The sequence below is a fragment of the Tachysurus fulvidraco genome, chromosome 9 (genome assembly GCF_022655615.1).
Source record: "Tachysurus fulvidraco isolate hzauxx_2018 chromosome 9, HZAU_PFXX_2.0, whole genome shotgun sequence".
NCBI lineage: Eukaryota > Metazoa > Chordata > Actinopteri > Siluriformes > Bagridae > Tachysurus > Tachysurus fulvidraco.
In genome coordinates this window covers 22,782,993-22,795,783 of record NC_062526.1, presented here as the reverse complement: position 1 = coordinate 22,795,783, position 12,791 = coordinate 22,782,993, and the positions used below count along the sequence as shown (strand labels likewise).

The 12,791-nt window shown below is 40.7% G+C and overlaps 1 protein-coding gene across 3 annotated transcripts in view; it reads right to left on the bottom strand.

Moving 5' to 3' along the window:
• The window catches only part of rngtt (RNA guanylyltransferase and 5'-phosphatase), a 100,633-nt gene that overhangs the window by 58,819 nt on the left and 29,023 nt on the right, over positions 1-12,791 (bottom strand). For all 3 annotated transcript variants that reach the window (XM_047818188.1, XM_047818187.1, XM_027177073.2), the window contains exons 9-10: positions 8,719-8,854; positions 5,404-5,475 (exon numbers count right to left, since the gene is read on the bottom strand). In XM_047818188.1, coding sequence (XP_047674144.1) covers positions 5,404-5,475; positions 8,719-8,854 — 208 coding nt within the window. The remainder of the gene's footprint in view (positions 1-5,403; positions 5,476-8,718; positions 8,855-12,791) is intronic.

The window sequence follows — 12,791 nt, the reverse complement described above, 5'->3', positions numbered from 1 at the left end:
CACGAGAGAACTAATGAGGTCAGGCCCGGATGTCAGGCAAGAAGACCTCAGACTTTCGGTTCAGGCTAAAAATGTTTCCTGTGGGTTGAGTAGTCACGGTAGAAGGTCATGTTTTTCCACTCCAGCCTTAGCAAGCCATGTCAGAGCTTTTACTTCAATTTGACTTTGTTACTTGTTTTGATAGCATGTTTTTATTTTTGTGTTTTTTTATATCTTACTTATTTTTAACTTATTATTTGTACAACTGCACGTCTCCTTTTTTTTTCCTTCTGTGAATTCAAGTTTTTCAATTCAATTCAATTCAAGTTTATTTGTATAGTGCTTTTTACAATAGACATTGTCTCAAAGCAGCTTTACAGAACATAAACACAGAGCAGAAGGTAAACATAATTAATGATAAAGGAATTAACAAATAATAAAAGAAATAAGAATTAACAGAATTCTAGATTATTATTAGATGTATATAGTTCACAGTGTGTATGTATTTATTCCCCTATGAGCAAGTCTGAGATGACTCAGGCAGCAGTGGCAAGGAAAAACTCCCTTAAATTGGTAAAGGAAGAAACCTTGAGAGGAACCGGACTCAAGGGGGAACCCATCCTCATATGGGTGACACTGGGGGTGTGATTGTAATATACAGTCAGTTAAATGTTGTATTGGTGTGAGGTTCAAGGACTTCTGATCTCCTGAGTACCACAGAGTCTAACTGGAGATGTCTCAGGATACTTAGAGTCGGCCTCGGCTCAGTGGACGTCCAAAGGCTTCGTCCCACAGAGGACGTTGGGAGCTGGTACAGTGTCTGGATGCCTCGGGATGGGTACAAAGAGAGAAGCAGTGGAAAGGGATTAACATATCTGCTGTCCATAAAAATGTGCTGGTCTGATGTACTGGTGCATGATATTATGGGATGTATTATGTGTACGCCTGACTAAAGAGATGAGTTTTTAATCTACATTTAAACTGGGAAAGTGTGTCTGCGCCCCGAACACTATCAGGAAGACTATTCCAAAGTTTGGGAGCTAAATAAGAAAATGCTCTACCACCTTTAGTAGACTTAGATATTCTGGGAACTACCAGAAGTCCTGAGTTTTGTGATCTCAGAGAGCGTGAAGGATTGTAACGTGTTAGAAGACTAGTTAGATACATGGGAGCTAAACCATTAAGAGCCTTGTACGTAAGTAGCAGCAGTTTGTAGTCAATTCTATACTTAACAGGTAGCCAGTGTAGAGATGATAAAATTGGGGTTATATGGTCATACTTTCTTGTCCTAGTGAGAACTCTGGCAGCTGCATTTTGGACTAACTGTATAGTCCAGTCTAGAGGTCATGAAGGCATGAACTAGCTTCTCAGCATCAGATACAGACAGGATGTTTCTCAGCTTGGCAATGTTTCTAAGGTGGAAGAAGGCTGTTTTGGTAGTATGGGCGATATGATTTTTAAAAGACAAGTTACTGTGTAATATAACACCGAGGTCTTTCACTGTCGAGCTACTAGTAACAGTACATCCCTCTAAATGGGAGTTAAGTTGTGAGAGTTTATGTGCACTGGTTTTTGGACCTATGAGTAGTTTTTCTGTCTTATCGGAGTTTAACAATAGAAAGTTGCAGCTCATCCAGTCTTTTATCTCTCTAAGGCACTGAGTTAATTTGGACACTGTGGCTATTTCATCTGGTTTTGATGAGATATATAACTGTGTGTCATCAGCATAACAATGGAAACTAATCCCATGTCTTCTAATAATGTTCCCTAATGGAAGCATGTATATAGAGAAAAGCAGAGGTCCTAGAACTGATCCTTGAGGGACCCCATAATTAACGGGTAGTAAACTGGAGGATTCCCCATTTAATTCTACAAAATGGTATCGGTCAGACAGGTAGGATCTAAACCAGCTTAAAGCCTGACCATGAATACCTGTGTAATATTGTAAGCGATCTAGAAGAATGTTGTGATCTATAGTGTCGAATGCAGCACTAAGGTCAAGTAGAACTAATAGTGACATACAGTCTTGGTCCGAAGCTAAGAACAAGTCGTTTGTAACTTTAACAAGTGCAGTTTCTGTGCTATGATGGGGCCTGAAACCTGACTGAAACTCTTCAAGGATGTTGCTCTCCTGTAAGAAGGAGCTCAGTTGAACAGACACAACCTTTTCAAGTATTTTAGACATAAACGGGAGGTGTGAGATAGGTCTGTAATTTGATATTTCATTAGGGTCTAAGTTAGGTTTTTTGATGAGTGGCCTAATAACTGCCAACTTAAAAGACTTCGGGACGTAACCTAAAGATAACGAGGAGTTAATGATATTAAGAAGAGGCTCACCAGCTTTATGTAACACTTCTTTCAGTAGTTTAGTTGGGATGGGGTCTAGTGAACATGTTGTTGATTTAGCTGTAGTAATACGTTTATCTAACTCTTCCTGTCCTGTACTTGTAAAGCTGTGCAAAGCCTTAGGTGAGATTGTGTCACTGGTTGCTCTCATATGTTGAGCGTCACCTATTTTATTCCTGATACTTTCGATTTTATCAGTGAAGAATCTCATAAAGTCCTCACTACTGAAATGTGATGGAATAGTGTGTTCAGATTTCTGATTTTTTGTTAAACTAGCCACTGTGCTAAATAAAAACCTGGGATTGTTCTGGTTATTTTCTATGAGTTTGCTCAGGTGCTCAGCAAAGGAAACGCTTTGAGATCCATGTTTAAAGGTGTTATAGAAAATAAAGTTATTATTATTATTATTACTATGTCATTATGAGTCCCAATTTTTCAGACTGGAACAGGTTTGGACTTTAGGAAACCTTAATGGTACGTCAATTAATTATGTGCTTTCAGCATGTCTCGTTCTCATTGCTTTAATAGAATTGGGTGTAGATGAATTTTTTGTACAGCTTTTTTTTTTATCTGCAATAAAATATGAATAAATAGTCCTCAAACTTTAATAATTTCACACCCCACCTGTTTTAAGAGCACTGTGTCTCCAGGTAAACATTTAGCCGATATTAGATGGGCAGACTCACTCCCTGAGGAGGTGGTGCTCTGTATTATTTTTTATAAATACATAAATAAAAAAAAATAATAAAAATCACTGTTCCTACCTAGGGGGCTACTTTCTGGGTCCCAGCCAGACGCAAAGGCAACAAAAGGCTATAATAAAAGGGATGTGATCGATGTGTGGAAAGCACAGCGACTGATACGAGCGCCATGCCGAGACACTGACATTTGAGGCTGTGAGAAGGATGGAGAAAGAAAGAGATAGCGACAGACGAGTAAGACGGGTTGCTTTGAGGACCTAGAAGGCTGTCTGAGGCTAAGAGATGTTCTTATAATAAAACGCTGCAAATATTTATGCAGGTTAATGGCTTCTTGAGAAAAGATTCGTTATTAACAGAACTGCTAATTTGACTCGCATCATTACTCTTGAAGAAGAAGGGGGAAAAAAATCATTATCTTCCTGTCCTCTCTGCAGGTGGAATGAGTAGAATAGTGTGCAGAGGATAATTGCCAGAATCAGGACCGATAATGAAGGAGTGAGGATAATTAATCCATGAGAGGACAATTTGACGAGTTGTTCCCTCGTATGCGATAATAATGACCTCCGACTGAACTTGAGATTCTTTAATGACACATTTTTTGCTTGAGAGCGATCGAAAACCACACAGGCCCAAAAATCATCTAAGGTGAGCTTTCTAGGGAGGTTAGACTAACGAAAGATCGTCCATGGTGTACAATGCCGACGCTTGTGGATTAAAACACAATGTGGCCATGTTTATATGAAGGCAATAAATAAATAAATAAATAAATAAATAAATAAATAAATAAATAAATAAATAAATAAATAAATAAATGTAGCCTCGCGGACTGAACACGGTGTTCATTCGAAAGATTCTAAAGGCGTTCGTGATAGAGAAGAATACAGCAATCAGCAGTCAAGACTGTGTTTAATACACCATTGGTGTATTAAAGCAATTCATGCTAACCTTGGATGAAAATTGAAAGGATTCAATAAACGTTGGACATGCTGCAGAGACGATGTTTTCAAAAAAAAAAATTAAAACTTCCATCTTTTTACTCTTTTCAATAAAAAAATGCCAAAAAGTACCAGAATTGTTGTTACGATTCACTATTAGCAAAAAATGTATTCATATTCTGTGTGTCCGTGTGTTTGTGTGTGTGTGTCTGTGTGTGTGTGTCCGTGTGTGTGTCCGTGTGTTTGTCCGTGTGTGTGTCCGTGTGTTTGTCCGTGTGTGTGTCCGTGTGTGTGTCCGTGTGTTTGTGTGTGTGCGTGTGTCCGTGCGTTTGTGTGTGTGTGTGTAGATTCTTAAAATATTTCTTGAAATTTCTCAATCATTGCCTCTGAAGTATGAAAGTTAGGAAGTCGAGGGGGTTGGGGTAGGGGTTGGGGGGGGTGTGGTTGTTCCTGGAAGATTCCAAGTGTCACAGCAGAGAAGTGTCCATCGGTGGCCGAGTGCCAAAGCAACAAAATCGTCTGTGTTCTCTGTACAGGAAAGATGGCATAGCTTCTCTCTTTCCCATGTCACTTACAGCCATGATTGAGTTTACGATTGGGCCTAGCTGTACGCTAGCTCTCGTCCTGACTGGTGGGTGGGAACTGAAGGTGACTGAATAAGGGAGGAATCGAAGGAGAATGGCGTTGAGGTGTAGCAGAGAGCTCATGAGATGTCAGCCGGTTTACGGCCATGATCAGGACTTGTCTCAGGAGGTCACTATATATCCACAATCACTGTAGTGCTGTTAAATATCTATTGGATTTAAAACACCAGTCAGATGATTCATGATTCAGTCTTAAGAACATGAAAGTCCTCTGGGTTCCCCTTGTGATTTCACAGCCTGTGAGCTCTTTTAAGTGCTCAAATGTTTTGTAAAAGAACTTTGTGTAAAAATCTCAATATTATCATGATCATTTTAGAATTTCCTTCAAAAAAGATGCCACTCAGGAGCTACACAATACAAACGAATGTATGTAAACACTGGACCATCGCACTATGTTAGCTCCATTAGCTCGGTGTGGCTTTTAAATCCATTCACTTCAACCACAACAAACCTGTTCCAGCCCGACAATGCCCCTGTGCACAAAGACACCTCCAGGAAGACACGAGGTTGGATTGGAAGATCTCGAGTGTGTCCTGCACAGAACATGGACTGCTAGTGTCCATGAATTGGGACTCACTACATCCTAACTGAAGAGATACCGAACAAACGCAGATATTCCAGAGAAAGGTTAAGCTACCGAATCGCTCGGTGGCAGAAGAATCAAGGGACGAGGACTTTTTTTTTTTTTTTTTACTACCAAATCCGCCAGTAAACAGAACAAGCCTGTAAGCCTTAACAAACAGAGCTTTGGTATTACTCCTGGCGAAGGATGAAACATGCCCTTTGAGAGCTACTCACTGTTATTTTGATGATGTCGTAGATGAGATAGCGTGGGATTGGCTGCCCGTTCACTTTGTCAACGATCATCTCCTGTTGAAGAGAGAGACAAAGAGAAATGGAAATGTGAGAAACAATAAAAGAGGACAAAAAAAAAGGGACAGCTTAGGATTCTGTGCACATCTTACAGCGAGACATCTCAGCATTATACACATTTCTCTTCCATTTAAGAGATATCTTGTCTCCAGAGATAAAAATTTGGCCCGAGTGAGAAATGAGAAAAAGAGGAAAGGTATGTGTGTGTGTGTGTGAGAGAGAGAGAGAGAGAGAGAGAGAGAGAGAGAGAGAGAGAGAGAGAGAGAGAGAGAGAGAGAGAGAGAGAAAGAACGAGAGACAATAAGGGTGAGTGATAAAGTAGAAGAGCACTCAAATTGAGGAGATCACATTTGAAAACGGTTCAACGAACCACAGCTTAATGTGTCGTACAGTGTGAAGTGTCAGGTTCTCCATTGTGATTGTCGCAATTATTTCCCTGCCTTTGCACGTACTACAGACAGGAGCAGTTTCTCTGTCTGGAGGGCAAGAGCCGAAACTGATAACACATGAAATACTGTTGGATCAAGTGCACTAAATCAGTTCCTATAGCTTCTCTGACTCAAAGTTGTTTCAAACGAGTTGCTCCAGAAGTTTTAAAGTAACTAAAAGTAAAATGAAGCAACATTACAGTAACGGGGAGGAGCTGATCATATATAAATAAATAATTGCATTAAAAATTGTTTACTCGTTTTTGGTGCAAACTGTGTTTTTTGTTTTTTTGTTTTTTTAAATACAAGCAAAAATATTGGAACACGTGACTGACGGTTGTTTCTTGCTACTCAGGTGTGTCCCGTCAGACTGCTTGTTTAAACAAATAGCTCTTAATGTCTACTCTTGGTTTTAAGACTTCAGTTTCTCTGTCTGTGAAGAACGCAAAGTTAATCAGAGGCACTTCACAAGCATTGGACATATAGTATAATATGGTATATCAACAATAATGTATTTTGAGCAACAGATACTGAACGGGTAAAGTAAAAACAACAACAGCCGATAAAAGAAACATTGTCAGAACTATTAAGAAAAAACCCAAACACGACCGTTCAGTGAAATCCCCAACAACCTCCACAGGGGCAGGGGTGAAGGTATTACCCTCCAGTGTTCCAGGAAGACTTTGAAAGCAGAACTATAGAGGCCACATCCTCCTCAGTAAGAATCGGAAAACCACAGAAAATACAGAGATGAGCCACAAACATTCTGGAACCAAGATGAATCTCAATTAAAAGGATGGAAAGCCTAAAGTGTGGAAAAAAGAAAAGATCTGCTGATGATCCAGAAGCAGACAAGCTCGTCTGTGAAGCACTGTGGTGGTAGCATCATGGCTTGGGCTTGGATCACTGCTTTGAAACAGAATCAGAAATCTTTTCACTCACGATACTCGTATGATACTCATGATGGCAAAGGAATGTATTTAGAAGTTAAGAGAAATATTAGGATCGCCAGTTTACAGAGAAACGCATCCGAATTAATCGGGAGAAACTTTATCATACGGTGAGACCGTAATGAGAACCGAAATGCAGCAAAAGGCTTCATCGGGGCTGAACTGAAAAGTTCCTCACTGGCCAAGTCAATCCGCAAACCTAAACCCAGTTCGGTAGCATTTCACCTTCAAACTGAAGAAACAAACCGACACAAAACAAAGTCGTGAAAGAGGAAAAATCTGGAACAGCAACACAAAGGAAGGTTTGGTAAGATCACTGAATCGCAGGCTTTGATGCAGTTACTGCAAAGAGCGAAGAGCCTGTTATAACCTATGTCACAAAACTATTCACTGAAAAATGCACTGATTTGCAAGTCTGGTGACTTTGGACCAGTGGCAGCAGGAAGCCATTACGCACATAGTGTGGGTCAGCAAAAGCAGCAGCTGGGCTCTGGGTCTTCCAGAACGTTTTTGGCTCACACAAGCTGTTATTTGGAATGCTTAATACCGGTAAAATGAGCTCCATTAGTGCTAAGGGGAATATTCAAGCATAGCTCATACACTGGAAAGGAAGGATGTCTATTTTTAAAAGACTTCTGATTACATCAAAATGGCCTGCTTGCTCATCTAATTTGGAGCATGTGACCTCACATCTGAGCCATTTAACTGGGATGTCTGAAGCACTCCACAGAACCCAAGAGAATATAAAGACACCCATCATCAAGCCTTTCCAGAGGACTGAGGACTACATTTTTTTTTTCCTAAAACTCCTGAAGACAAGAGAGCAAAACTGGCTGTCTCTCTCTCCCACTGTCAACTCTGGCCAATCACGAGCATCTGTGAGCTGAAGTATGAGGAAGAGGGCGGAGTGTGTTGTGCTACCAAGTGATGCAACATAAACAACAGCCGGTACACATAGGCACTTATGTATCCAGATACCCGACATATATACATACATTTGACAATGTTCCATGTTACATTTGACAATGTCCCTACCTGGTCACTTCATGTGTTGTCTCTGATCCGATAGCTATCTGATTTGTTAAAACTGTTCCATTTACATTAGGCCACATAAATACGTCTCTGCGAATCGGATATCGATCCGATTTTTCTACTCCAGCCCAAAATGCAAATATGTTTTGCCTCATTTCTCGGGTAATTGAAATGGAACACGCTTTGGTGTATGCGGTTTTCAGAAACTTCGAATCACGGTTATGCTACAAAAAACAGCATTTACTGGTTGCTGCATTTTCGCTGGCCGCAGCAGTGCATTTTAAGACCCAATGAGACACCTGGGTGAAAGATCACCTGCGAGTGACGTACTTCCGTTTGGGAGGAGTACTGTATAGCGCTGACGTATGTGGATTCAACAACCACATGCATTTACACCTGTCCAGTTTCATCTGAAACGCGTCCCAGACCACCTCCTGAAGGGGTTTGAACCATCGGATTTATATCCGTCTCGTAAAAGTTTCGGAGGTCATTTACACCTGGTCTTTTTACCATCGGATAGCTATCTGATCACAGAAAACGCATGAAGTGACCAGGTGTAAAAAGCCCCTCAGTTTGTGAGAGGATTCGATTGCTATACAGTCCTGCCAGGATTTTGGAAATTAATACAAAATCAAGTATATTCAGAGGAGCTTGTGATGTTTGACAATGACCACAGACTTTCTGCAGATTCAAGCTGAATCCTGTGTGCTTGTAATATTAGCAATTCAAAAAAAAAAAAAAAATCAAGCATTTTTGGCCATAATGATCATAAAAAATACTCTAAAATCCTGGAGGGGGTTGAATATCATATCCCAGTGCTGTACACTCACCCCATCTAGCAGTGTGTTGGAGAGGTGAGTTCTCATGTCCTTCCGGTAAGGGAACTCCAGATTGGCGATGTGAAAGACCGAGTTGTCCCTGTCGATCATGTACACCTCGTTTCTGCCATCGATCAGCATCATATACCTACAGGGTATTGAAGAGAAGATATGTAAGCTACACACGATTAGGGAGGACCTGAAATTATTAGAGGTTTAAGTGATTATTATAGCAAAGTCTAAAAATATTAGTTTCATGTTGTCACTGTAATGAAAGTTCATTTATAAATGAAAGTGGTGGTGAGAATGACAAGATGAACCTACAACGGAATCACTATGGCTGTGTACAGCGATGTTCAGCGCTGCAGAAACAGATGATGGTTGTTCCAGGTACCGAATTTTAGCTGAAAGGAAGAGGACCGTGTTGATACACTGCTTCCTTTTTCTTCTCTGTGAGCTGGACTTTATAAACCCATAAACATTTAAATAAAGACAAACTGCGCCGAGCGAGAGTGCAGCGAGAGTGTACGATGTGGGTTCGGTTGTCATGGCAACAGACCACAGCTGGGCCAATAAACCTGACACACGACTCCTGACTTTTATCTGTGCTTTGTTGAAATATAACGTCATTACTTTACAAATCGTTGAAGATTAAAAAGATAGAAAACTATAGTAAACTTACTGAAAGGGAAAACAACGCTCTTGGGACTCTGAGCACGAGCAGAGCTGTGTCCAGTCATCAGACACAGGGTACAGTGTGATATTACAGTATTAATGGCATGAAACAGTCAGTGACATATTATAATCCATATACGAAAAACGATAGTGACTGCACATTTTACTGCTTTATTATCCTTTAAACCAGTGGTCCCCAACCCCCAGGCCGCGGATCGGTACCGGTCCGTGGACCAAATGGTACCGGGCGCCCAAGGAACATTAAATTATTTCCATTTTATTTACTGTGGTGTATTTCTCTCGGGTTTGTGCGACTTTCCATGGACGAGAGGTTAACTGAGAGACGTCACCTAAAGCCGCACCAATACCGCGCATGCGCATAATATCATGATATCGGGCCGGGTTTAGGTGACGTCTGGAGCTGAGCGGCTGCAAGCGGCAGTGGTGTTGTAGCTTTGGTGGAGAGAAGGTGTGTATCGCTCTTCTCTCTGTTCACCGGTACTTTGTCATGTTTAACAGTGCTTGGTGTACGTGCTTATTGTGTTTGCTCAAATTTAACCCACAAATTAGCAAAAATGAGCACGAAACAGACGTCGTTAGAAAGTTAGAAACTCTGCCGGTGTTCTGGATTAAAGTCATGGCGGAATACCCTGCGATTGTCACCACAGCACTTAAATCCCTATTGCCATTTCCGACATGCTATCTGTGTGAAGCGGGGTTTTCTGCAGTGACGGCAACCAAAACAATACAACGGAATAAACTGGACATAAGCAACACACTTCGGGTGTCATTGTCTCCTATTACCCCAGATGGAACCGTCTCGTTGCAAAGAAACAAGCTCAGGGTTCTCATTGATTTAGCGTTATAGTGAGTTAAAAAGGCATGTTTAATTACAATTGATTTAAAATTATTAATTTTAATTTAATTGTATAGCCGACATCCCCCACCCCCAGTGGGCCGCGGTAAAATTATCAAACCTTGACCGGTCCGCGGCGGAAAAAGGTTGGGGACCACTGCTTTAAACTATATTATAAATATCTTATAAATAAACATATTATATATTTATAGACTGCCTACAAAAGTCATGCAGCATACAAAGTTTGAAGTCAAGGAACTTGTGGTTTGTATATCTGGGGAAAATACAAGGCAAGATAAAAACATGGAGACAGGACAATATGTGAAGCCTGAGTGGCCGTTTGCAAAAGGAAGAATAATAACCTACAGAAAGTGGTGCTGGCCACTCTGAAGGACTTTTGACACTTATTCCCCTTGTGTGATTATAAACTCTGAGTAAATGCAATTCTGTGCTTTATTGTTTGACGTTTCACCCTGTTCATACTTTAAAATGAATCCTTTTTATTCATAATCTGACTTTTCACACTGTACATTCCTAAACCCTGAGTTAACCTTCTTTTTATGTGCCTATTTGCTGTGTCAACATCCGTGATCGGATAAATACGGCAGCTTCACTCATGCTTTCACGTCGGTGAGAAAAACGGACAGGTCTGTTGTGCTGCCTTCGCGTAAGCTACTTACACAACTTGTGGGGCTTCTTTGACTGTACAAAGCATGTGATTTGAGGTATGAGATTTTTTACTTCTGATTGTCAGTTGCTAAGCATCTAGCTGTAACATTCTAATACCACATCGTTTCACACTGCATGACTGACATCACACTGGCGTCTTGCTAACCCTCATTTTATAAACCTGGGTAAAAAGCAGTGCTTTGTCTGTACCATGGCTCCTTCAGGACCAAGGACAATTCCCAGAGCAACCCGAGTCAGATTATTACCCATACCTACATTTACTAATTAATTACACAGACATGGTTATGGCATCTAGTGTGTGAGATCAGTGCAAATTTAATCCTATTACATCAGTAATTACCTGGATCATAAGAAAAGCTAAGGTTCAGCTCGATACATGTCTATCGTAGCACCCTGGCTCTATCTACGTTTACATTTATGGCATTTAGCAGACACCCTTATCCAGAGTGACTTACAACAAATCAACTGAGGGTTAAGGGCCTTGCTCAGGGGCCCAGCAGTGGCAGCTTGGTGGACCTGGGGTTCGAACCCATGACCTTCCGATCAGTATCCCAGTCTTGCATATAGCGATGGACAAACGTGAAAAAAACTGAAGAAAACACCTTAATCAGAATAATCCGTGACTGCTTCGTCAGCCCTGTTTTCTTTTCCTGTCACCTCAATAAGAATTTCTGAGACCTGAAATGGTGCACACAATTTTAATAAAAGGAGCACATAAAACTTAAATTGAAACTCTCTCTCTCTCTCTTTCTTTCTTATCCTTCACTCTCAACCTTCACACACACACACACACACACACACACACACACACACACACACACACACACACACACACACACACACACACACACACACACCTTAACAATTCTGGGTGATGCATTCTGTTGCTTGTGGTGTTGATGATGGTGCCACAACAGAAAGCAATATTGGCTGATGGAAGCTCAGGTTTAAACTCACAACTCATAAGAGGCGTGTTACTACGCTGCATAAACACTAAGATGTGCACTGTAACAATGTCAAATGCAAAGGGTGTTTTTTCCTTCAAGTCTACTCGACTGTAAGTGATTTTTTATTAAAAGCTAATAAAATAAATCAGTGGTAAGACAACAGCTCTTTTACTCAGCCTGAACATCTCAAAGAAAACATAGAGCACAAAGTATCAGGACTTTCCTCATGCCTTGTTAAGGCTCTCCTGTCCTCATGTTTTAAGATCTCGACCAGTCAAGCTCGTGCTTTGGAGACTCTTGAATGGACAGATGGAGAGACAATGCCTCTGAAGATGAAGAAAAACAGACATGCAGCCGTGTGACCTGCTATTGGACTAGACACATCTAAGAGCCTGATTTATTCAATGTATACCACAAGTTGAGATCCAGGCTGGATTTTTGAGCGGTTTGGTCTACTTATAACAGCATATAACTGAAGGCGAGCGAGAGAAGAAAAAACAGTTGCATGGCGATAACGATTAAAGCCAACCTAAAAAAAAAAAGACCAAGTCAGTCTCTATTTCATCTTCCAGCTCACTCACCAAAAGATAAGTAGTACAATTAACACATCCTGGACGACTCACAGTAATTAAGGCAGCAATTAGACTCATTACTGCACTTTGTCAAACCATTACAATCAGAAGGCGGACCAGGCCAAGAGGTCACACAAACACTGCCAGCTTTTTAACAAACTCTTATCGAGCCGATGAAGGAAAAAAGAGCAGCTTCGAACTTCGAAATCGATGCAAATGAATGCAAAGTGCCAGTTTCTCCGCTATATAAAATGAATTGGACATTGGACATTTTGTCTTATTTTGACTCGTGCTGAGTATTGGAATGAAAATGGCTTTAAGGTTAAAATGGATTTAATTGAATTA